Genomic DNA, 27,889 nt, shown 5'->3' with positions numbered 1-27,889 from the left:
TATCTCACAATTGCGAGTTTACATCTCGCAATTCTGACGTTATTTCTCAGAATTGCGAGATATAAAGTCAGAATTGCGTGAAATAAAGTCGCAATTGCGTGTTATAAAGTCAGAATTGCGTGAAATAAAGTCGCAATTGCGTGTTATAAAGTCAGAATTGCGTGAAATAAAGTCGCAATTGCTTCTTAAGTGAATTATTATTTAACCTTTACATTATTTGTTGAACCATGGTATTAATACAAACTACACAATAGTAAGAGCTGAACTGTTGCTTCATTTATCCAATTTGGAAAAAGTGCTAATTTGGAATTCCACCATGGAAAAAGTGGGCCGGTCTTGGGCCTGAAACTCCCGGGCTGAAAAGTGGCCCCACTCCGGCCCTGGCTGTTCCAACCGTCCCGACAGCGCCTCCTGTCAGTTAAACCTGTTTTGTCCTTAAACTAAAAAACTCTGATATTAAAAGTCTGGTATTACACACTTAAGGGTGTGTTGCAGTACTAATACACCTTCCGTATTATCATTACAATGGCACATGAAACAATAAATACAACATGTCAGTCAAAAAAAGGTACTGCACGAAAGAATTCACTCACCACATTCAAAAGCAGCTTTCCCGCACTAACTATAAAACGGCACACCGTAAAGAAGAAATGTTTTCGCGGGTCAGGTAGGCATTGCGTGCTGTACGTGCTGACGAAATTTGACGTACATGACGTGGGTGTTTTTCAAGGAAATCTCAGTGTTTCATCCGTCCGCGTTTCAATCGTCCCGGCTCATTACCAGCATGTCATTATTAGGTCATCCGTGTCAGCTGTGTTAGTTTATCTTGTTTGAGTTTGTGTATATGTCACCTTATCCTGCACTTGTTGTCTAGTATGGTTAACACGATGGTGTGTGTTTTCTTTGTATGGATCGCTACCTGTTGGATTATTATAAGTTACCTGTTTGAACCTACATCTTCTGTGTCTCCGTCTTCTTAACGGCATGCACTAGGGATGGGCAAATGAAGCCTCATGAAGCACTGAGGCTTTCCCCTGAATGTTTCGGGAAAAGATTCGAAGCATCAAGAGTGTTGAAAACAGCGCCATCTTGTGGCAGGTCAAATTTACAGCAGCCATGTGTATGAGCAGCCGAGTGCGCAGCGCCGTTGTTTTATCCATTAAGCACAAATAAAAGCCTGACAATGCTAAATGTTCAGTTTTCTGATAATATAATTCACATATTAAAGTGTGGCAATAAATCAAATGTAACAATTATATTAATACTAATTATAAAAATACCAACCATTGATTGATGCAAGTAAATGTTGGTCTAATTATTTTATGGTTTCTATGCTGTTTATGTGTCAGAATATATGAGCATGTAACATAGGCTATAGACTTATTTACATACATATTAAAAAGTGTTTGTAAATCTATTTCCAGTAAATGAGAACCTATTGGTGAAGCTGAGAGCTTAAGAGATTTTTAGTCACACATCAGCACAAATTCCATTCAACAATTTTATTAAAGTTTGACATTAAAGTGTCATTTAGAAGAAAATATTTCAGCCATTTTAATTTAAGTTTTCCACTCAGACAGTCACAATGAATTGTTTTAAACCTACAATCAGTGTAATACTTTACAGTCAAGGCCATTTTAATAAAATGCACTTTAACGAATCAAAGCTGAAATGTGCTTATATTATGTAGATAAACTTAGATGAAATAAGATGATATATTCATCATGATAAGGATTCAGTTTTAGTTAATAAATTAAACAGTATCTTTCTCTGCAACCTCAAAGTTAATTGTTTAGCTACAACTGCTCACTATTTGGTATAATTATATTTAGATATAAGCCAGAAGCTTTTGATAAAATCTCAGTGGCATTGAAATAATCTGCACTGGGAATCTGCGAATCTTTCTTTGAATCCTTTATATTAACATTTGAATGTGTTTTCTGTGTGTGAATTTCTATTTCGTGTGAACGGGACTTTTATTTTGGCGTGACAGCATGACGTCATAAGGCTGCGCCGCTCCTGCATCTGTGATTCTGCTGAAGAAAGGTTTGTGGTTTAATCGTTTAAAGTATTTAAACCAATGTAACCAGTTCGGACAATTATATAGAAATATAACATGTGAATTTTTTATGAACATGTTCTACTATGAACATAGTTCATAGTAGAACATAGTAGAGTGCATAAATAACATGAATGAACAGTTTTTGTGAGTAACGTTAAACATGTAGAAAAATGCGTCTCATTTCGCTCGGTATATTGTGAATCAGTTCATCATAAACACGCTGTTTGTTCTCTGGCAAGTAATGATAGAGAAACGGAGCTTTTCGAAACCGGTTAAGATTCAAATGAATCAAATGATTCAGAGTTTGTAAGCGCTCGAATCACCGAATCACGCTGACGACTCCTGCAGTTCACCAGTGTAAATGCAGCAACAACAACACACACATGTGGAATGACAACTTCTACAAATCAGCTGACAATGTTTTCATCACAGTTTAATCTAGAAATAAATACATACCACATGTAAATCATAATTCCTAAATATTAATTGCCTGTATAGTCTAATCTGATCATTTAAGTCCATTAACTCTCTCTCTCTGACTGACTCTCTTACCAGTGAACTGAACTACTGAACTAGATCTGATTGACACACACTCAGAAATTTAGTTTAGAGTGTTTTTAGTCTAATCAGATCATTTAAGTCCATTAACTCTCTCTCTGACTGACTCTCTTACCAGTGAACTGAACTACTGAACTAGATCTGATTGACACACACTCGGAGATTTAGTTTTGAGTGTTTTTCTTTCTGTTAACTATTCTCCTCTTAAACAGAACAGAGTGTCCAAACACACAGAAAAACTCCTGGTGAAGCGACTGAGATCCACGTGACACACTATTGTAAAGATGGCGTTTATTAAAGAGAAGAGTGAAGACGTGAAGATAGAGGAAACATTCAGAGTCCAACATGAAGATACTGAGGAACAAACAGGTTAGTTTGTGTGTTTTACTGTGTGTTTCGTGTGTGTTTCACTCCTGTCGATCCCACAATGTGTGTTTCACGTTTTCAACTAAAAACTTCTGTTAAAAGGTGTTGTGTAAATACCCATAAACATTCAGGGGTGCATTTCCCAAAAGCAGGACCAGCCCGTGGCTTAGGAGACGATGGTCAATCAGAGGCGTTTAAGTTAGTCAAATCCATTCACCGCTCAAAATGCTGGGCTTTCCAGGTTCTTTCTGCACGTTCACGAATCCTTTCATTATAACAAAGTGTTGACACTATGTAAATCAGAGATTAATTATGCAGTGTAGACAGCTTTATTGATTATAACCAGGGGTGCACATAACTTTTTTGGTCTGGTTCTCAAAGGAGCTCCTGGAGATCTGCTTGGTACTCACACTTTATGCAGCACACTTGTCCTATAAGCTGTTGTCATCACACATGAAATAAGTAGTGCTTCGTGTTTTTCAGGCAAATTGTAATGTATTAATGTAATTTATACAATTTATCTGTGTTAATCCTATAAAAGTGATTTTCTCTTTTGTTGTTTGATTAACATTTGGGTTAACAAACAGCTGTGGTTATTAATGCGATATGGCTCAGCTTGTCAGTTAACTACGGCTCTTTGTAGTGAATGCCGCTCCATCTGAAAGCAGGTGATGGCGATTTACTACTAATCAAGGAACCGGTTTTACTGACGAGATGCGCCTAACAATGTCATGCGATATATCGCCCAGCCCTACGGGGGATCTTACCCATAACGCAGGCTCTGTGTGCACGCACTAAACAGTGTGCGAGTTCCAGTCTTGTTCTTGCGCTTGATGTTTAAAATGACAGGACTTGCAAAAACACATGTAAATGATAAACTTTCACTCCACGATGGGTAAACTTACATATGTGCATGACATCACTCATCCTGTGATGTGACTTTTTTGCGGATACGCACATCGCGATATTGATAGTAAAATGTTATATTTTGCTGCCCTAATCATGATTGCTATATTACCAGAGATGGAGAAAAATCCTACTCTAGTAAGCAAACGTGTCCTTGTCCCCAAAAATGTTGGTACTCAAAAGCGCTTCCCTCCACGTTTTCTGGTGCGCATTGCTAGTTTTTTTATGATATTCAATTCCCATTTGCTTGTATTGCGCAGTTCTCTGTCTTCGCAAGGTTTAGTGGAAGGTGGTTCTCCTTTATCCAGCAAGAAATGCCTGTCAGACAGGCTGAGATGCGAGCAGAACTGAACAGTCAGATCATCTGGTTAGAATGAGAGGTAGAGTTGTGTGTGATTGGAATCCATGTTTCTGAATCACAGATCCTAGTGATGACATGTAGAAAAGAGAAATGGTCCAAGCACTGAGCCCTGAGGCACCCCAGTAGCTAGATGTTGCGCCTTAAGCCGCTTTCCGACCGGAGGAACCTTTTCACAGTTCCTAGAACTATTGGCTAAAGTACCCGGATGTCGGCGTGTTCGCACCGCAGGAACTAGGAATGATTTTAGTTCTAGGAACTCCATTTGTAGGAACTAATTTAGGTCCTACTTCAGAGTAGGGTCTAAACCAGCACTATAGGAACTACCCGTGACGTTAGTGTACGCTGATTGGCCGAACGCACGCGGAACACCAGCACCCGCCATTTTTAAAACAGCTAGAATGTAAACACACAGATTATAGCCTATATATTTACAAACTAACTATACAAACATGGAAAACAGTGATAGATGGGTCTCTAAACCTTTATGCTGAAGAGAAAATCCAACGCAACTTTGAGGGGACCAAGCCAAACATGATTATGTTTATCTGCCCAGCTAGCAACACTGGACATCAACCACACGGCATAGGCTAATAACCTTTTTTTTAATATACTGTCTACTTTCTATAACAGTTCTCTCTAATAACATATTAAACAGTACTGTTAGACAGATCGCTAACTAATGAACACAGAGAATGCGAGCATTGTTTGCTCTGGCGTTCTCAGCGCCGCCAAAATAAAGGTCCGTCGCGCAGTCAAAATAAAAGTCACCGTGCTTGCGTCACGCCCTTACCCCTCCTACCAGTTCCTATGGCCACTTGGCCAGTGTGAACGCAAACAGCAAAACCGAGTTTGGGGAGAGTAGTTCTTAGAACTGTTTAGAAGTGGACAGTTCCTAGAACTAAGTTCCTGTAACTACTTGGTCGGAAAGCGGCTTTAGACACCTCACCCTTCCTCAACAGCCTAAAGGACCTACCTGAGAGGTAAGACTTGAACCATGGGAGTGCGGTTCCCGAGATGCCCTTCATCTTTAGGATTGGCAGGAGGATCTGATGGTCAAACGCAGCAGACAGATCCATCAGGATGTGAACTGATGATTTAGAGGCTGCTCTTGCCAGTCTCAGAGCTTCAGTGACCGAGAGCAGGGTAGTCTTAGTTGAGTATCCGCTGGTTGTTGTCCAGAAGGTTGTTCTTCGTAAGAAAGAGTAAAAAAAAAGGTCTAAAGTACCATGAAGATTAGGCAAATTAGTCCGATGATGTAGGACTGCATGCTATTTTACAGTTCCCACTGGATTTCATCCTCTGAATGTAAGCTTAATAAAGCCTGAACCTCGTCGTAAGCCCCATCCGTAATCCAAATCCGGAGGATAGCAGACACTTTTCATCCATTCATTTGTCACGATGGAACTTCATTCAAAGCAGATCTCCACCAAAGAGCCTGCACTCATTGCGGAAGGTTATCTAAAGTGTGCTAAGAATTTTGGACGTGTGGGGCAAACTATTTATTTTCTTAGCTGAAGCCGACAACAGGACAAAATAAATGTAAAAAGAGACATATTGGGGTTTCTATTTTCGTTTTGACAAGTATAATAAATTCTGTTGTCTATCCCCTAACATGACCTGGCAAGTGACATTATTCTAAAACGCATAAGAATAACTCTCCCGACATAGTAGAAATAGAAAATACTGCCTCTAGAGCCAGCTGCACAACAAGAAAATGTCATGGCATGATCAGAATAGCCTACGGAAGCCCTGAACCGCACCGAGAAACAAAGAAATCCGAGAATAAAGTCAAAACTATTTCGAGAATAAAGATGAAACACATTTTGAGAATACAGTCCTCCGTAGAACTTTCGCGTGTGCTTGCCGTTGTTTCACGTTGCTGCACAGGCATTCATAACGGTGCGCGTCCACTGTCGCAGAGCGAGTGTTTCCAATTCATAACTCACGAGCGTGTGTGTGTGCGTGTGTGAAGAAATGTGCTTGTGAAGTCGAACTGCCTCGGACATGGGTCTACACAAAATAATAGCTTTTTACTTTTATCTGGGCTTTCATCAAAAGGAAATTCTGCAGGTGCCAATCTACCAACATGGCATTAGGCTTCCATTATAGGACGTTATAAAGTATACTGCGCCGGAATAGACTTAGGCCTACAGGCGCAAACACATTTTAGACTGGATGGAGACATCCAGTTTTATGAATGAATGAATGAGGCATTTATATTGCACTTTCATATGTCCACTGTAGGCCTACACTCAAAGCGCTTTACAATCATATCAGGGAATCTCTCCTCAACCACCACCAGTGGTTCCTTATTATATCTGAGGAAATCACGGGATCCGGCCAAATGATTGGACACACACACACACACACACACACACACACACACACACACACACACACACACACACACAATTACGTGAGTAATGAATTGGAAACACGAGCTCGGCGCCAGTGGATGCGCACCATTATGAATGCACACACACTCGGCTGTCGCCGCGTCATGGTAGGTGCACTGTATATTTTTCTGCTTATTTGTCCTTTGGCTATCACACCTATGATCACGTGTTTCATGTTTATTCTCACACCTGCAGTTCCACTAATGCTCACAAATCTGTTTTAAAAACAGTAAAGCTCTTTTCATGCAGTCACAATGTTATAATGTGTCATAAATTGGCTGGTGGAACAAGTGCCTACCTAAAACTTGAGAACCGCCACGCGCTGGCTTCCTACACACGGGTCTCGCTCTGCTTGGGCCTGGGGCTCGAGAACGTGCGGCCGCCAGAGTCGGTGAGATCAGAATCAACGATATGATTCTGTGTCGTTATGGTTGCAATCGAGACGCGGGTGAGTGAATGCAGGCATCAGTTTCTGCGAACATAGTAATAGTAATGTCGATTGGTGATTGCCTAGAACTGTGGTTAATGAATAACGTGATTAATGACTGAGAGTCTTCTTGGCAGAACTTGCGGTAGAGCTCCCATTTCCTGGAGGGCCACAGCCATTCAGAGTTTAGCTTCAAGCCTAATTAAACACAACCTATGCAGGGAATCAAGGCCTATTTGAAAACTACAGGTATGTGTGTTGAAGCAGGAATGAAGCTAAACTCTGCAGGGCTGTGGCCCTCCAGGAACTGAGATTTACAACCCTGTTTAAAGGGAAACGCACCTCAGAATTACAGACTTAAAGCATTGCATTCAATTAAACATACCATAAGATAAATGTGTTTAAATCAAAGAACCACGCATGACAAATTACTTGGGCCTAGTAGTGGGCCTCAACTTTTGTTAGGCTACAACAGTTTGGCTGCAGCGGAGCCTACAAAACATAATATTAAAACTTATGTGCAATAACACACACTTATATTTGACAAATAACAATAACAGTTAAACACTGTGATAACCCATTTCTCAGTAGTATCTTGTTTAGTATGTGGAAGAAGGAGGAAGGAACCCAGAGGTGCCAGATTTGTGCCCGTTGTATATGAATGATTTTGAATATTTGTTGCAACTTACAAAGTCAAATTCTTTCCCATTTTGTTTTTCAGTATGTTGTATTTCTATACCACTGTAACCAATAAACCATTCTCCTACATCTCCATAATTAAACTCTCCTACAAATTCTCCTACATCTCTGCAATTAAATATTGCTCTTACCTGTTAGATCAAGGATGTAGGATGTCGATTCAGGGTCCTCGGCGGAGCCTCTAACCAGATCAATCATGAATTCGAATGCACTGGGCGTTTGCCAGTATTAATATTCCATGACCAAAATCATGAAATATTTATAGGAAAAAAATGACTCTGAGACTTATTGAAAAAAGTTTTATGATTCACAGCATGATTTTGTTATTTTAAAGAGATTCAGGATAATACAAAGACAAAATTTTCAAAGGCAAAAATAACATAAACACGTAAAAGTCTTCACCCGAAATGCAGCCCCGAAAAAAACCCTTCTAAGCTTTTTATACTAACCCTATTTTCTGGGCCGCCTTCTAATTATGGGCTGTCATTATAGTACAGCTAATTCCCTTATAAGGTAATTACTTGGGACTTATCCTAGTCCCTCTATTAGCATAAGCTTGCACAAGCACATGTTCAAGTTATCTGTTATTTTTTCCACACTTATTCTATGCAGCACGTACATTAAAAGCTTTATATGGTAAGTTCCTCTATCACAGCCCTTTTGACCCCTCTCTAACCTCACACATTTTCTATGTTTGAAGCAAGAGACGTCAAAAGTTCTCTTCAAAACTACATTGGATTTTAACACCCCTAAACATGTCATGTCATGTCCCTATAGCTAGACACATACATCACACTTCTAACAATGACCCTTAAGTCATGCCGGCCAAGCTCAAACTAGGCTTTAAGTAACTTGAGCTTGCTCTGCAAATTCAACTCATCCTCATTTGAACATTTTATTTAATTTTCAACCATAAAACTGTTTGCGATGTCTATTATCTTCTTATTTAATCGTTCGGCTTGTCTGATAATTTGTATGAACGATGAATTGGTTCGTCTCGAGGGAGTTGAGCCTTAGTGGAAGACATTTGCCAACATTTTTCTCTCCTTCTCCGTCTTGCGAGCTTGCGTTGTCCCTCTGGAGGTGTTGAACTATAAGATCGTCCATAAAAATCTCAACTTTACCTGTGACCTTAACATTTTTTTTCTGTTTCATCTTCATCTGTTACAATCAATGCATTCAACCAGTCTTTAATATATTCAATTTCTGGGGGGGTTTCAGAAGAAGATTTATCAGAAAAATTCATAATCAATTGTTCCCCAATATTTATTACAAGTAACTACTGGGAAATTTGTCAGAGTATCAGACTTTTCTTATTTTGGTTTTGTGTAGTAAAAACACGCTTTAATATTTTCTGAACATTTGTTGACTAAATTGCAACGGTAAAAATGCCTGATCTTGCTAGATTTGTGTTGGGACCAGTGGGATCCCAAGCCAGTGTTCTATTGTGGGATTTAATAGTGCCAGCTTGTAATTATTTGGGATGTGTCCTAAAGAAAGCAAAGAATTAACAATATTGACAAGAGGTTCTCATTTCACTCTACACTCTTACTGTGTGTCATCAATTGAGTCGTGTCTTTCAGTATTCTTGAGAGGACGCTGGCGCTGTTTAATCGCCGCTTCTCCGTCTACTATTGCCTCTTGTGTTCCTGTTTCTTTGTGTTCGCTGTACCCCTACCTCTGGACAGCCTCTCAGCTGATTCCCAAAACTGCTTGGGCCCTTTGACTGGACTGTCACCTCGTCAGTTAGCCCCTATCTGGCTGCCCTCGTTCACCCAATGTGTGGCGGCTAATCCTAGCTGCTTCAGCAGCTAACCCGATTGCCTACCTCCTTCTCACAGGCTACCTCCACCAGATGCAAGCCGTGACCGAGACTGGACTTTCATCTCCCCCTGTCATGCCGCGGATCATTTTGGCACTCACATCAGTTATCCACCTCTGTGCTTCTAGTCCATGACTAACTGCTATCACGAAGCTCTCAGTCCCTCCATCATGTTCAAATATTCAACTCTGCAACTGGTCGAACTAATTAACTACTCCACTCCATCCTGCATCCCAGTCATCAAACAGCTCAAACTTCTTCGTCGACCCTGTTACATCCCCAGAAGCTTTCGCCGCAAGTTTGTTTACTTCCACCACGGACAATCCATTCCATCAATCTGGTCACCTGCACGCTCTGTCGCACCTCTCCCGAGTCATCAGAATCCTTCCCCCACCGGATCACAAAGGGCTGAACGCACCGTCAGGCTGCACAGTAAACCCGGTCTGGACTACAGTGCTATCCGCACTTCACATACACCTATTCTCCAATCATTTGCAAATTCACTCACTGTCCCTCCTCAACTGCAATACCCCCCCTCCCCACCGACCACACACACTGTGAACTGGGACAACCTCAGATCTTTCCAGCCTGCCATTCCTGATGGAATGGAACATCCACCCTCTCACCGTGCCAACTTTGCTCTCCTCAACACTTAATAGCTCAACAATAAAGTCCCTGTTTTCCAAGAACTCATTCTTGGAAAACACTCTGGATTTCCTTCTGCTCACCTAAACCTGGCAACAACCCAATGATTTCTTCTCCCTCAACCAAGCATCCCCCCCCCTGGCTACAACTACATCTGCAAACCCTGCCCCTCCCGCCGTGCCGGTGGCCTCGGCGTTATTTTCAATAAGGGCGCTTTCACACTAGCACTTTTGGTGCGCACCCGGGTTCGAATGACGTCAGAGTTCGGTTCGTTTGGATGATGTGAACGCTGTCTTCCGAACTCGGGTGCGCATCCGCGAACCGTACTCGAGTCCGATTAAAAAGGTGGTCTGGGGTACGGTTCATGTGAACTCGGGTACGGTTCGCTGCTGATATGAACGCAATCGAACCAAACCGCAGAAGTGAACCGCTATTGATGACGTATAATGTGTCTTCGGCGGACAGCCCGCTGTCTTTGAAACGTTTTCAGAATTTTTGCGGCAGACAGACACAAGTGTGTTTCTGTATGTCTATGTTGAAAACAAAACCAAAGGTTAAAAAAAAGAAGAACAAATGTCAACCGAGCAAGTCTATCCATTCGGGCGCCTTTTCATTCGCGGTTACCAAGCAACACCATTACGCCAGCTGCAGCCTGATGACGCAAGCGTACTGCGGTTCGGATAGAAATAATATAATATGAACATAGTCCATCGGGGGCAGGGGGAGGGGGGAGCAATCGAACTGGGGTTCGGAACAGGCAATCAAACCAAGTGTGAAAGCGCCCTAAGAAATTCCGGATCGCAGAACTCACCCTCCCCTCAGTATCATCATTTGAATATCTCGCCTTCACTGCTGTTTCCTCCTTGACAGTCATCCTCATTTTCCGGCCACCTAAACCAAATCCCTCTTTCCTCTCTGATTTTACTGAACTCCTTACACTAGTCTCATCTTTCTTCACGTCTGCAGTTACTCTGTGACCTAAACATCCACATAGACTCCCCCACCTGCAAGCTGTCATCAGAATTCACCATTTTACTCTCACCCAACATGTTACATTCCCCACCCATGAAAAAGGATATATCCTCGACCTGATCTTCTCCACAAACCAACCGGTGCTCGACCTCCATCCATGCCTCTTTCCCCATCCATGCCTCTTTCCCCTCTCTGATTACAAACTGATACGGTTCACCATCCATTCTCCAAACCCACGCCCCCACCTCCTCAGAAAAATCACCTTCCGCAACCTTAAATCTATTGATCCCCACCATCTTTCTGACCTGCTCTCCACCACTCTCCACCTAGACTCAACCCTCACCTCACCTGATGATCTCACAAACCACCTTAAAGCCCATGTTGCAGGTTAAGAGTACCCAGTAAGCCAATGTATTGAAAAATAATGTAGGAACTAGATTTAAATATAAACATATACTTATAAAACGCTATTTAGGCTTCTGGAGTCGTTTTTTTTTGTGAGATAATTTTACTTCCGCATTTGAAAACCGCCGAACCGGAAGTGACGTAACATGAGGGAGAGCGGTCAAAGTAAACAATAGGAAAGCAATGGATCGCAATGACAGCTCGGAAAGCTGGGGGAATTGTAGCCTAAATGTTTACTCGTATGATATATATAATTCATATATAATTGATATATATGATGATATCATATAATTATGAGCCTGATATGAAGCCAAGTGAGCAGGACAGGCCAGGGTTAGACAGAACAACGGTGAGTTGTGGTGTGAGGAGAACAGGGCGAGAGAACAGTGTTAGCTTATAGATGTATTCACGTTAGCCGACGATATGTACAACACTATGCTCAGATCACAATACTGTACAGATTATTATCATCATGTATCAGGCAATAGCAAAGCTAGAATTTAGACCCTTACCTGCATGTGTTGTGTGTGTCAGCCATTAGGAGACAGTTTCAATAGGAAGGGGGACTTTATAAAGGCTTTGAATTGACCCATTTGGTGACGATGAATAAAAAAAATTATCACAATCACAACTGTCTTACTGTATAAAAACTTTATATGTAGAAACAGCCAACACAAACATTAAAGTCGGTTTGTACAGATTGAAAATGAATTATAGAACATAATATATTATATTTATAATAATAATAATAATAATAATAATAATAATAAGTGTCGGCTGCAGACTAATAACAAACACATAAATGCATTACATTACAAGTTTATGTAGGATATGTTAATGAATTAAATTAAGACAAGGCACATTTTGTAAAACAGATGTACAATAAGTGATCTCTGACGGATCCATGAGCGTCATGTTTCCCGCCGGCGGCCGAACCACATGCTGACGGCGGACCGTCAAAATTAATTCTGAATGTGCTGTACTCTTTAGATATTATTTGAAAATAACCCTTGTGTTTAAAATGTACAATATGCAGGAGTTGATCCTCAATACCCACTTTTGGCTGTGTTGTTCCTAACTTTTGATTTTTTTTTTACCAATTGTACTCAAACTTAAAAAAAAAAAACAGTGTGGCGCTTGTAACCTGTAAGTACAGTCCTAATAGTATGCTTGTCCTCTCGCTGTCAATCTTCAAACAGTACATCCATGATTATTATACACAGAATTCCACAAATATGTATGTGTACGTTTTGCACAAGGATACAGTGGGCTCAAGGGCTTGTTTCTTCCTTGCAAACTGGGGATGGAGGTGTGGAAGGACACTGGAATTTGTGAAAATGTCAACTGTTTAAAGCCTTTCTTTAAAGTGAATTTCGTTTTGTATAAATTGTATCTTAATTTTAATCATTTTTTCATCAAACAATTGCCTGGATTTAGGCATAATTAATAAGAAGCAAATATAACGAACAGACAATATAATCATGGAGGCGCCCGCGCGGTCACTTGCATTGCACGTGAACTGGAGCGCATCTCATCCTAACTTAACGAAACTCAGTGTATGCCTCACACAGACATGAGAAATACATCAAATACACAAAGCTTGAAATGTCTTTAAACGAAATAATTCAAAACGAAAAGAAAAAGGCTGATTATGTAATCCATTATGTGCATTTCTCTCGCGCGTTCACTATGAATATGGTGATCGTCAACTTCATCTTTGCAGCCGAGTCGACACTGTAAGAAAACACTAGTTTATCAATAAAAAATCAATGCACCCGTGTCACCGGATTTACAAATGCACATCTTGCTTGTTGCACGCACACATATGTCGAAATAACGAGATATTATGTTAAAATAACATTATTATTAATAATACATCTTTTAGAATATTTGATTGAATGCTAAATGTTCCAATGAACTGCCGTATACAAGGTGACATCTAGTGTTTATATCTATGCTCCACACTGAGCGAACGCAGAGCCGGCAAACGACTCCCTCATGTGACGTCATATGACGCGATGGTGAAAAAAAAGCGGTTTTTCAACACGGTCAAGGAAACTGTCACGTTTTGTATTAAATTTGTGCCCTTATGTCTTGCAAAACAATTTTTAATCCTGCATTTACTTTTCATATGGTATTTTCATACAAGGTTATATTAATAAAAATAAATAAAAAAAAACCTGCAACATGGGCTTTAACTCCACCTTGTCTACCTCCCTCAACACTCTGGCCCTCCTCAAAACAAAAACCGTCACTTTTAACACCTCTTCACCGTGGTACACACCTGCACTCCGGAAATTGAAACAAACTGGCTGCCAACTTGAACGTCTGGCAAAAAAATTATCTCTCACAGTCCACCATGAAGCCTATAAACTCAACCTTATTGCCAACAGAGACGCCCTCATTGCTGCCAAATCTGCCTACCTCTCCACCATCCTCACCAACCTCTGTCAAAACCCCAGAACCCTCTTCTCCACAATAAACAACCTCATCAAGCCTCGGCTCAACACCCTCCCTACCTCTACTCCGGATCGCTGCAACTCATTCCTACACTTTTTCGCTGAGAAAATCAACATCATTTACCAATCTCTATCCCCTGTATCTGACCTCCCAGTATCTACTCCAGCACCTACCACGGCCCCTCTTCTCCCCATCCTTCCTGATCTTCCTTCCCCTCATCTACACTGCCTCCTCTCCCAGTTTGACTCAGTCACCCCTCCTAATATCTCTAAACTCATCAGCTCTTCCAAACTCACTACCTGCTCCCTTGACTCCCTCCCTACTCCACTCCTGAAGTCCTGCCTCCCCGTCCTATGCCCCTATTTCACTAACCTATTCAACTCCTCGCTGTCCCTTGGAACTGTCCCCTCTGCCTTCAAAACTGCTGCTGTCACCCCAATCCTTAAAAAACCTGGTCTGGATCCCTTTTCCCTCAACAGCTACCGGCCAATATCCAACCTCCAACCTCCCCTTTCTGTCTAAAACCCTGGAACGTATAGTCGCCTCAACTACAAACCCATCTTCATGCCAATAACCAATTTGAACCTCTCCAATCTGGTTTTCACCCCCTCCAAAGCACAGAAACCGCTCTCCTCAAAGTCCTCAACAACCTCCTCATCTCCGCTGACACTGGTTCCCTCAATATCCTTATCCTCCTCGACTTGAGTGCAAGCCTTCGATACCGTGAGCCACAACATCCTGCTCACCAGACTCAAAGACCTTGGTATCGAAGGTACTGCACTCAGCTGACTCCTCTCCAATCTTTCAAACAGATCCCACTTCTTCTCTCTCCATAACCACATCTCTACCACAGCCACAGTCACCCAAGGTGTTCCCCAAGGCTCTGTACTCGGCCCCCTCCTCTTCATCATCTACATCCTCCCCCTTGGTCAGATACTTCGCCACTTCAACGCCGATGACACCCAGATCTACCTCAGCACCAAATCCCCCCACAATCCTTCCCTCTCCCACATCAATCCTGTCTGTCAGCTATTAAAACTTGGATGCAACACAACTTCCTGAAAAACTAAACAGCGATAAAACAGAATTCATCCTCATAGGCTCTAAATCCACACTCAGCAAAACCAATAACCCCACTCTCACCATCGACGGCACCATTGTCTCCCCATGTCCCCAGGCCCGCAACCTTGCCGTGATCTTTGATTCCACCCTCTCCCTTGAGCTACACACCGGTCATGTCATCAAAACCTCCTTCTTTCATCTCTGCAACATCGCCAAACTCAGACCCTCTCTCACACCCCCTGCTGCTAAAAGAGTCATTCACGCCTTCATCTCCTCCTGACTGGACTACTGTGACTCACTTCTCCTTGGCATCAGCTCTACCTACATCAAACGACTCCAACTGGTCCAGAACGCAGCTGCCCGACTCATCACCCGCTCCAAATCCTGGCACCACATCACTCCAGTCCTAAAACAACTCAACTGGCTTCCTATCTCCCACCAGATCACCTACAAAACCCTGATCCTCACTTACAAAGCCCTCCACCATCTGGCCCCCTCATTACCCCACTGATCTCCTTTCCCCCTACCAACCCTTATGGTCCCTCAGATCCACCTCAGCCAGTCTCATCTGCATCCGCAAGTCCAACCTCCACAGTTTTGGGGACAGAGCCTTCTCCAGGGCAGCTCCCAGGCTCTGGAACTCCCTCCCCCAAGAGATCCGCACCTCTGAGTCCTTCACCATCTTTCAGTCCCGCCTTAAGGACGCATCTCTTCACCTCTACCTTTTTTTTTTTTTTGCATTTTTCTTATTATTGTAAGCTTGCGCTCATTCGGCCCAAAACTGGCATCCGACCAGCACGGAAGGTCTCTACGTGTTACTGTCCTTTTCTCTAGGCAAAGTATTTTTTTATTAAATGCAATACATTTGAATGTGTATTCTCTCGTTATTTCATCTGACTCCATAAATGAAAAGGTTTTAATGATATCTTTGGATCATTAATTGTGAGCGAATGTTTGACTATTCCTTTTAACTCTTTAATGAAAATAATGTCAAAGTCTGTTAGAATAATCAAATGTAACAATTTATTATGTCAGGTAAATGTATCATGCCAATTTCATAATCAATTCAAAGATAATTGATATAACACATCAAATGCTCTGGAATAGAGAGAAGAGATGCAACCTAACATTAAGAAATACATGAGGCTGGGACGTCTCACTCTCATGGGCTAATCTGAAATACAGAAAAGGCCCCGAATTCCCCCGCTGCATTTCATTATATAGACAAACCTTTCACATGGAAACATGTTCTAACAAAAGAAATTTGCATTCAGAGGTTACACCTTTTGGGGGGGTAGGAGACCATTTGTCAGGAGATCATCTTTCTTTGTCTACAAGTTATATTTAAACTCTTAAAAACCTTATTACCTTTTGTTTACTTGTTTGGAAATGAGACATTTGTACCAGTTGCACTGTGACATTTTAAATGATACCAAATATGTATTAAACTGGATGATAATTGTTAACATTAAACCATATGGATTTCTGGGTGATTTACATGTGGTCTCAGCATGAGAGAGGGGGAGTGGGAAAGAGGGGGAGAGATGTATTCTGAAGTGAGACTCTTCAAATGGTGAGTTCAAATAGTAATTTCCAGAGAGGTCCATTGTTCTCTCAGGGGTCTGGTTCGCTCTTCAACCAGACTGTCCGGTATTTCCTAATTTCTCAATTCTTACATTATCTACCTGCCCTGTAAAGCGACTTTGAGTTTGTGAAAAGCGCTATATAAATTATATTTATTATTATTATTATTATTATTAGGTTCCGATATAAAAGGTTACACCTTTGTTAGTTGTTTAGTGGATATAGGATTCAGCATATGTGTTGTAGGATTTGGTCTTTTACATGTTTAAATGTGTTCATGTCTCTGTGCCATTAAACTGGTATTAACTTCATTTGTTTCTTTTTACCCTAGACCTGATGGAGCTGAAACAGGAGAGTCAAGAACTGAATGAAATGAATGAGAAATATTGTGATTTCATGACTGGGGAGAAATCTTTTAGTTGTTCACAGACTCATAAAACAGAAACTAGAAACCTCCAGATGAGAGTTCACTCTGGAGAGAAGCCTTTGACCTGCCAACAGTGTGGAAAGAGTTTCAGTCGAAAAGACAGCCTTAAAATTCACTTGAAAATCCACGCTGGAGAGAAGCCGTTCATATGCCCTCAGTGTGGAAAGGGGTTTACACAGAAAAAAAACCTTGATGTTCACTTGAGCGTTCACACTGGAGAGAAGCTTCACACCTGCCGACATTGTGGAAAGAGATTCACACTACAAGCAAATCTTACGACTCACATGAGAATTCACACCGGAGAGGAACCCTTCATATGCCCTCAGTGTGGAAAGAGTTTCAGATATAATGAAAGCTTTAATCATCACATGAGGATTCACTCAGGAGGGAACTGTTTTACATGTAATCAGTGTGAAAGGAGTTTCTCAGACATGAATCAACTTAAGAATCATGTAAAAATTCACACCGTAATGAAGCCTTACATATGCCATCAGTGTGGAAAGAGTTTCAAACACCGAGCAAACCTTGAGGATCACATGAGAATTCACACTGGAGAAAAGCCTTACACCTGTCCTCAGTGTGGAAAGAGCTTCACGGTTAGGGGAAGCCTTAGGATTCACATAAGCGTTCACACTGGAGAGAAGCCTTACACCTGTCCTCAGTGTGGAAAGAGCTTCAGGGTTAAAGGAAGCCTTAGAAGTCACTTGAGAGTTCACACTGGAGAGAAGCCTTACAAGTGTCTTCAGTGTGAGAAGAGTTTCAGATCTCCCTCAGACCTAAAACGGCATTTGCAAACTCATTCAGAAAAGAAAATGTTGTTTCCCTCGGTGTGACAAGGTTTAGAAAAAGGAGAAATTTCAAGAATCATCTGCACATTCACTCTGGAGAAAGATATTCAGTAGAGATCCTTGTAATAAAAACATCATACTTACAAATAAATAAATAAAAATACATAAAGTCATGTAAATGTGAGACCCTGTTTGTGTTCTTTGTTAAAGAGTACGGCAATAGATAATGTGTATCTGTTTGAAATCAAGGTCATTTTCCCGCAGCTCAATGTGGGCTTTGTCTGACTGTTAACCTTCATTACCACTTCTTTTATTTGTATTATTATTTGTTATTTATATTATTCATCTCTTTATACTTTCCCTTGAGGCTTTTTCTTTTCTTTTTGTGGTTGATGTAGACGACCTTTAATTTAGACTGTGTGGGGGCGTTACATGTCATTCAGTTGTAATCAAAATAATTAAAGGGGTGGTTGAGTATGATTTGACTTTTCTAACTTTAGTTAGTGTGTAATGTTGCTGTTTGAGCATTAACAACATCTGCAAAGTTACAACGCTCAAAGTTCAAAGCTAAAGGAGATATTTGCTTTTAAAGAAATAGTTTTTTTAAGGACTACAACAAATGGCTGGTAGGGACTACACAACATTCCTCCCGGGTTAGTGACATCACCAGCCCTAAAATGTACATAAACCCCATCCCCGGGAACACGTAGTCCATGTTAAGAGTTGTTGTAGTCGAGCACATTTGTGAGTCAGCTCAAACTGTAGCATCCGTCTTTTCACATGCAGTAGAAAGTCACTCTGTGTGCATCTCCCAACAGTTCCTATACGAGTGATTTATAGATTAACATGACAGAATACGCTAATTGAAGATAGTTAACTCCACATAGGCAACATAAATTCAATATAACCATTCAGAGACATCCTGTTGCATTCTACATGTTGTCACTTCTTCTTGAGTCTCTCCATCTTTGTCTGACTCCATTTAAACATAAAAGGCAGAACTGTTTCTGTCATTTTAGTGTGTCTGCGTGAGGTAATCGGAGCTGCTAACACACTCGAGCTCTTGAAGCTCCGCCCCCTTTGCCGGTAGCAGCAGCTCATTTGCATTTAAAGGGACAGGCACAAAACGGTGCGTATTTGCTAAACCTCAAAAAGTGACAACTTGAACATGCTATACTGTGTAAACATATCTGTGGGTTATTTTGAGATAAAACTTCTCACACACACCCTGGGGACATCAGAGATTTATTTTACATCTTGTAAAAAAGGGCATTATACAACCCCTTTAAATCCCCATTGCAAATAATGTTTATTTGCTAAATTTACAGACTTTCAGCTGTTTGCATTTAACAAATCAAACAAAAGTAATTGAAATACCTCAACACAACAAATGTTCAAGTGGTTTCACCAAATTCAACTGAAAATGCAACTTTTAATGGCTTTTTCAGGCTCAAAAATTATTTAGCCCCTTCATGGCAAGCATCTTTAGTACTTAGTAGAACACCCTTTTGCTGTTCTGACCTGCAAGCGAGATGTATAACCAGCCCAGGTGAAAAAGAATTCTATTAAAAATATACTTTAGTAATTGTACTAAGTGTATCTTCTACATTTTGTACTATTTTAATCAAATCCAAGTATAGTTAAGTGTATAAATTTTATGTATTAACTTCAACTTAACATCTATTTGACTACAATTCAAGTGTAAATAGTACACTAAAATACACAGATTCATGAGCAATTAAGCACACTTACAGTACAATTGCATTGTATCACCATTCTAATGGAAATACACTTAAAAGTCATTGCAGTGCAAATTATAGTTGTGTTTAAGTACATTTTGTGCATACTGCTATCATACTTATAATTACTATAAACTATGTTAATTTAGTATGCCTCTGTAATATTTCAAGTGATCTACAAATGCACTTCCTAACTACATTTAGTGCTTTTAAAGTGTCCCACTATGACAATAATAATGTTTTTGAAGTGAAGTTCAATTACAACCTAAACATCATAGACACATACTTTCAGTGCAATGTTATTATAGAGTAAGGTAGAAACAAATAGTTTGAAGTATATTTCATCTGTAATTTTATCCCCATTTTGTTATACTTAAGCATGAATGTTGCTATTACACTACAAGTGTATTATATTACAATTCATTTCAAGTGCATTACATCAACAGATTACAAATTGAATTTCAGAAAAGGATCTTTATTATTGACACAAAAGTAACACAAAAAAGCAGATATTGGCAAAAGGAGGAACCTTGAACAGTCGACCTTCTCTGAAATGCTGGGAACAGAACAATGGTGAACAACTTACTACACAAGCACATCTAGCTCTGACTTGAATTACTAGAGGCCTTGTAGCTCTCATTGTTGCACTTCCTCCGTAGAAGGGCCCGGATCTCTGCCGCCTCTGTGTTGGGGAATCGCTCCCTCACTGCATCTGTGAAAACAGGAAAGAGACATGGGCATGAATTAAACAAGATAGACAATGTATAACATTGAAATACAATAATTGATGATAATGGATGTTAATCAATCATGACAATGGATTTGGATTCATAACTATGACATTACCTATAATTGCATTGTTTCACAGGCGTACGCACAAAAACGGGTGAAATGAGAAATGGCGACACCGTCGGCAGATGGAAGAAACACGTGAAAGTGTGTGAAACTGTAGACCGTTGTGTAAAAGAAATGGCAATACTGCCTCTCATAAATAAAAATTTTTGTGCGTACGCCTGTGTCAGAGTTTATACTTGTGCGCTGGTGTGTGCGTCGAGCCAGCATGTGTGTGTGTAAGTGGCCTGGGGCCTCATTTATAAAACGTATGATTTGCGTTAGAAGTTGTGTACGGATGAAACACAGGACGTGCGTACGCACAGAAATATTCGGATTTATAAAACCGTGCGCACGCACATCCTACGCAGTTTTCCCTTAATAAATCACAATCAATTCAAAATGTAGCGCAGCTTTTGCGGCTTCATGTCACGCCCATAGGTGCCCATAAATAGCCCGTGAAACGCCCACAAGTTAATATTCATCGATTGCGAAATCATGGCAAACACAGAGGAAAACCAAGAAGCGTAACTTCACTCACGCGCAACCGTGAAGCGCATGATCCACCATTGTGCGTCATTGCGCATTGTGATGGCATTATGGCATTTTATTACCATCCATTTGATTGCATCTGACAAGCTACAGATGTGTTATGAGGATGAATTGCATAACATGCCAATATTATTGCAGAACATATTTCACCTTTCTTTTTGCAAATATGTGTTAAATTGCATTTCTGTTGTAATCTTCGTTTGATTTTGTTTGTTTTACACTGTAGATCGATCAAACGGGTGTTCGTGTGAAGGCTGTTAAATGTAAGACTTGCTTTGTGAAGTCTTCATGTTATTTATGAGAGGCAGTATTGCCATTTCTTTTACACAACGGTCTACAGTTTCACACACTTTCACGTGTTTCTTCCATCTGCCGACGGTGTCGCCATTTCTCATTTCACCCGTTTTTGTGCCTGCGTCAGAGTTTACGTGAAGGACCGCACATTAAAAATAGCGGGTTTGTTCAGGACACCCTCGTCTGTTACTTTCACGTCCCCTTTTGGTATCGGCTCAGCTCGCTTGGAACCTCGACTGAGGTGGTACTGAAAAAAGGACCTGTTAGCAGGTACCAGGTACTTTTTTTCGTAATGAAAAACCAAAAAAAGGCGAGTAGAGTCGAGGCGAGTCGAGCAGGTACCATGTAATGGAAAAGTGTTAACATGTTATCTCATTCTAATGTAACTGCCTCACATTAATCAATCATCTTATTAATGCATAATGTGTTGAAATTATATTTCAACGTATCATGACAAGCCTAACGTTACATCACCTTCCACCATTTTCTTAGGTTAGCAATCTGGCATTAGCTAACATTGCTGGCTAGCATATTTAAACCCATAGACTGTATTTATAGAACTATATATACAGTCTATGTTTCAAGCACTTCATCATCAGTACCGTTAAATTACATGACAGTATTCAGTTAGTTAATGTTACAAAGAGTATTCAGAATATTTACAATGTTTTAGAACTTGACCGCCATGAACAGCAGTTTGGCTGCAACCGGCTTCGGATTTTGCCTGCGTTTAGCTGGCAAAATCACCTCTATCCAGCCTTCCTGGGACTGGAGGTCTTCCTTGCAGGTGACTGTAATACCAGCATTTATATATGCATCCTGTATAATAGATGTACTATCTGCAATAACGGACCCGTCTACGAAATAAAACAGCCCATACATTGTACTAACTTTACCCTGTTACTGCCTGAGTATCAGCGATGAATTTCAAACATTAACCGTTACTTCTACATAGTGATTGGATGTCGATGATGCTGCGCACACTGATTGGATGTGGGAACCGACTTGTGGGTAGGTCCAATTCCTGGGTCCATTCGTAGCCATCTACTGCTTAGTCTTGATTTTTGAATCTTGATCTGTTGCAGTGCTCAACAATAGTTTTTCAAATATGCCACCTGTACAATCAATGTATGGTCACTAATAAGAAAATACCAAGGACAACAGAATACAGACACAGGAAGGTAATTATAATTTGTATCATTATTTTAAATTGTTGATATGCTTTTCTTGTTCTTCTTCTTATAATTATGGTAGTAGTCGGCCTACTACTTCTACAATAATACTAATAAATATAGCTGCAAGCAGCAATTACCGGGGTTCAAGCATTTAAGACCGTCATGCCAGCTATGCTGTTGGGCTATAGGTTGAACCGAAATGTAGGCCTGAAACCATGCAATATCCATGATGGAGAAGGCGCAAATTATTTAAATCTATAGTACCAGTGCACCCTAATTCTTTGAAAAAAAAATTATGGTTTTAAACATTTGTTTATCAGCTAATGCTGGATAATGATAAAGATTAGATCTAAAAGATATATTGTCCCTCTTGTGGACAACAGTGGTATTTAAGGCGTCATCTTCAGTTTAAATGTTTGATAGAATGTACTGTGAGCCCTCTGAGCATCAGAAATCCTTGAAACCTGGCACGTTTCTTCAAAATCAGTTGTCCTCCATATCCTACACATTTTTGTGAAGTTTCTACTTTGCGCACACAATATATAGACATATTACTCACAATGGCCCATACCAGAAATATATAAAAAATTGTATCTGCTAAACGGTTTCATCGATCGAAATTCTTTTGACAACTTTTTGTCGTGAGGGTCGCTAGATGATGCATGTGAAGTTTTGAGCAGTTCGGACAAACGGCCTATGAGGAGTTTGAAAAAGTAGAGTTTTCAAATAATCACAATTATTTAACAAATTATTTGATTGACAGCAGTGGTTCTTGAGGCAAAGTTGTTCAGTATGAGGAGATCTATCAAATGATATGCATATTGTGTGGATGTGAGAAACACTACGTGATTGCAGAGCCATAAAACTCGTTAGAAAAAATAAAATAAATAAAAGAATTTACAATCAAAGGAAACAGCAACTTCCATAATCAAAGTTCCTTCTAAAGAAACTTCTATTTGGAAAGGAAAAACTTCGATTAACGAAGGGCCTTCCCCGTGCAAACTGATATTATAAATCAGAGCACGTCTTTTCCTCGGCTCCCAGACATAGCCGTTGTATTCATTTTTACAGGTCTTTCAAGCTATAACGTAAACTCAACTAATAACAAAACGCCAAAGTCAAGGCTCTGAGCATAAACTTGAGCATACAGGCTCTGAGCATTAGGCTCTGAGCATACACAGATCACAGAATTCTTGAATAAAAATGAACATTACCCTTGTTATATTAAACTGCTGATTTTGTTGAGTTCGTACTTCACGGTTTTACTGATAGTTTACCCTGAGTGAGAGTCAAACAGTTTCTCCGGGGTCGCGGCAGAAATCCTGGAATCTTTTCCGTGCCCTCTCTTGATGTTCATCTCGGTTGCGTCGTGGTTTCGCGCCAGCTGTTTCCCAAGAGATTTTACTCAGCCTCTCCATTGAAGTTGATGCGGCGGTGTCTTCTCTGATGTTGGCCGTGGTCAGTCCTTTCTTTTTTAGGTCCTCCATCGCCTCTGTTGCGCTGTTATAAACAATAGGACCATCTTCAAAAAATGCCCGAAGTTTAGCGGGGATGGTGTCTGGAAACGGAGACCCTTCTCTTTGAGTAATTCCCTGATAGGAGTGTATGCCTTCCTCTTCTTTTTTTTAGTTTCAGCCGGGTAATCCTGGTCGAAGTACACTCGTCTCCCTTTCAGGTAAACTTCTCTCTTTTTCCATGCCGAACGAAGGACCAGCTCTTTAATCCTATATTCAAGAAAATATACAACAACCGATCAGGGATTCGCATTTGGCGGTGGTTTAGGGCCGAGCGCCCTGTGACAGCGCTGTATCCCAAGTTCAGTATCTGAGAGGGACAATTCTGTCTTGATGAAATTTTCAACAACCTCCTGTATGTTGTCATATTCGGCCTCCTCCGGGATCCCGTACAAGCGTATATTGTTTCGTCGTGATCTCGCTTCAAGATCTGTCAGTTTTATTTGCATTTTTTGTTGGATGTCAAGGGTTTGGCTTGGCTCATCTTTAGCCTCCGCGCTCCATTCTTCCAGATCCGCCACCCTGTGCTCGGCCTCCTCCACTCTATTCACCGTGTCTTTCAAATCTTTGGCAATTTCATTCAGTTTAAGGTTGATGTCTGTACTCAGGCTTGCCAAGTCTGCTTTCCAGTCTCTGGAGAAAGTCTCTTGAAAGTTGTTTAATTCTGCGTTCACGTCAGATCGGAGTGCCTTAATTTCAGAATATATAACGCTGATGCAAACTAGCATTGTATCCTCTGCCTCGTTCTCACCATCATTCTCCTTTAGTCAGCTGCAAATATGGCTTGACCCCAAAAAAATTCTAACAAAAGATTTCTCAGTGGTTTACAGTAGTATCAGATGTACTTAAAAACATACTAAAAGTTTACCAAAGTTTGACTCCAAGAAAGGCCCCATTTTCAAAATGGCGGCCGTCAGGAATTTCCCTTAAGGCGAGACACTACAGGTGAATAGGGTAAATTTTTTAACTAGCAGATATCACCTTGAAACTTTCCCAGTTGATTGTCTACATTAAGATGAGAAAAAAATGTATTGCAAGTTTTTTTTAAATTGTTTGTTAACATGGACAAACGGTGCATCTTTGTCAAATAATGAAGGAGTTTGAACATTTTAAGGGCTTCCTGCCCATCTTGGACGCCATCTTGAAAATTACACCTTTCTAGTGGTCAAACTTTGGTAAACTTTTAGTATGTTATTAAGGACACCTAATACTACAAAAAACAGCTGCAAAACCTTTTGTTAGAATTTTTTTAGGGTTTGGTGTTTTTTTCCATATATGCAGCCGCCTACTTTGTCTCTCGTTTTTCTCAGGTCTTTGAGTTGATTTACCTCTAGCTTTTCGTTGTTTCTCCCCCTCCATATTTGTTCATCAATTACACGGCGTAAAATTAAATTAAGCAGGGGAGTATAACTGACTTGTCTGGGAGCTTGCGTTCTACACTGCCACTCGCCTCGACGCCATACCGGAAGTCAACAACTTGTGTCAGATAACAATGTCGGTGTATTTTACATGACAAATGGTCTTCAATGAATTATGTAATATTTTGAAATATGTGGATTTTTTATTTATTTAATCGACACAATACCATTGAAAAAAAAAAAAAAAACGTGTAAAAGTTGTTTTGTTTATTCCTTCTTGCTGTGGAGCCATTACTGAAATAGTTAGCTCGAGAGCATTGGTTCTCGAGCAGACTGTGAAATACCTGCGTTTACACGAGTGTTGTTTCATCTTAAAACGCATAACTTTTGCTACGGTTACGCTTGCTGTCCACACACACATTAGTCCAGAGTTTTAGCTCCTCACGCAATTCGATGCAACCCATAACAACACGTTATGGCAACACATCAGACTGACAGAAACGTAAAAATAAATCAAATTATAATTAAGAAAAAATTATAATGAAATGCATTTTGTTTTAATGGCCACAATATTATCATTGATATTTGTTTGAGAAGGTACTTTTTGATTAATTTTAGAACAGGACAGGGGTCCAGAACCCAAATCCAAATCCTCCATAAACCAAATCCTGTATGTGCTTCATATATTAAGGAGTGTAGGAATGAAATTGTAAAAAAGAGACATTCAGATGAACTTCTTATATTAGTTTGCGGCGGGAATAGAAAAAGTATTTATTTCTTTGTATTTACGAGAAATAGGCGAATTAGTTTAAATGAGTGGTTTTCGTGAGCGACAGTGTATTGTAGTTTTATCAGTTTTTTTGTGTAGTATAGTAGCCTATAGTATCAGCTTTAAAGGCAAACAGTTTTCCCTTTAGTTACAAAGGGATTGTCCTCGCCCCTGCTAGAAGCAGCCAATGATCAGTCTCGGCTTAATTTGCATATCACAGGTATAAATTGTTCTATGGTGGCATATTATGTCATTTGTCCAAGACAGCAAATTTGGAGCTCCAAGTCAACACGGCATCTGTCAGCAATAAAGAAGCGGAGGGATGGCTAGTCCTGCAAATGTCCGAAAGGAGGGTGAAGACGCTGTCGAAGGATTCATATATAACGTGTCACCCAGACGCCAGAGCCACAACAGCTCGCCGTTTTTCACCGCAGTTATTCAGAGCGTCAGGCAGGAGTACCATAGGGCAGCTCGTGCTCGTGAGGTCGGCTCGTCAGAGGCAGCGGCTCCTGCTCTCAGCGCGGAAGAGAGGTGTGATGCAGAAGGCGGGGCACAGCTAACTGAGGAAAGCAACACGGTGCTGGTTCGGAGGCTTGAAGCAGAGATGCCAAGTTCAGCTTCGTTACAGTCAATGGCACCACCAAGGGGTGGCCAGGGGTGGCCGTGGCCACCCTTGGCCGACTCCTGTCCACCCCACTGGCCACCCCGCTGGCCAGTATAAATTTTAGTAGCATCAGTTATGCATTTCATCCCTAATGCACAGCCAGGCAGGCAAGCCGCTCTAGACCTTCGATCGCACACAGTAGTCAGTACTCCCACGCCCATAGACTGTAAAAAAAAATAGCCCCCGCCCCTCCGTCCATGCCGCTGTTGCGCGCTCAGACAGCAACAGCTCAGTGCGTGCCCGTCGGTCAACAATTTCAAAATAAGTTAAGAAAGAAGACGAAGAAGACTACCGCGTCAGTTTGGGTGACAAAGTCATCTGAAGTCATTCCATAGCTTAATGTGAGGGACAGACGTCTATTTACATCATTAAAGTTTATGGAAACTCGTTTTCCCTCCTCTGTGGCTGACTGTCAATCATTCTCCATTCAGTATTCAAACAGCGCGCGCGCCTCTTCCGGTTGGATGCACGGTAAAACTCTCCAATATGATATATTCACATTATAATGCATTATCTGTAGATATAAGGTTGTGGATTTGCATAAAATGACTTTATTTTGTTGGAGTTTGTTGCTGTTTTTAAACGACTCTCTGCCGTGTGCTTGTTAGATCACACATCACAAGGACTATGAATCGGCATCAAACGCTCAATAACTGGAATTTAAAACTGTGAAACAAATGATCAATAAACTGTTGGACAGATAGACACTAGGATTTGTTTGCTCGACATTTCTTTGCTTTGTGCCGTGATTCCCGTGAACTTTTAAATGCTCACTTGCTTGTTCAGCGCTGCACACTGTGACTCCATGTTGCTTTGAGCTCATCATTCTGCACCCGCGATGCGCATACGCGCTTTGTGCGCTCTGTTTTGAAGCGTTTCATATTATATTATCATGGTTTTGCGCACTGAAAGATTATTAAAAGCCTATATTTTTTTATACATAGCCTGCTCAATACATTTAAAATAAGCATAATTTAATTGTATATTATTTCTTTGTAGTGTAGGCTATATAAATATATACACTTCTGAATTCTTGACATTAAAGGGGTGGTA

General features: G+C 40.7%; 1 protein-coding gene across 1 annotated transcript; it reads left to right on the top strand.

The window, feature by feature from the left end:
• Positions 1–1,996: 1,996 nt before the first annotated feature.
• Positions 1,997–18,081, top strand: LOC311289522 (uncharacterized protein). Its single transcript, XM_084407595.1, has 3 exons — positions 1,997–2,046; positions 2,833–2,989; positions 17,057–18,081. The coding sequence occupies exons 2-3, from the start codon at positions 2,905–2,907 to the stop codon at positions 17,983–17,985; spliced, it is 1,014 nt and encodes a 337-aa protein (XP_084263721.1). The 5' UTR covers positions 1,997–2,046; positions 2,833–2,904; the 3' UTR covers positions 17,986–18,081.
• Positions 18,082–27,889: the final 9,808 nt, after the last annotated feature.

This window comes from Rutilus rutilus, assembly GCF_951802725.1.
Source record: "Rutilus rutilus genome assembly, chromosome: 4".
Classification (NCBI taxonomy): Eukaryota; Metazoa; Chordata; class Actinopteri; order Cypriniformes; family Leuciscidae; genus Rutilus; species Rutilus rutilus.
The sequence above is the reverse complement of the archived record's forward strand: the minus strand, read 5'-3'. Positions and strand labels throughout refer to the sequence as shown.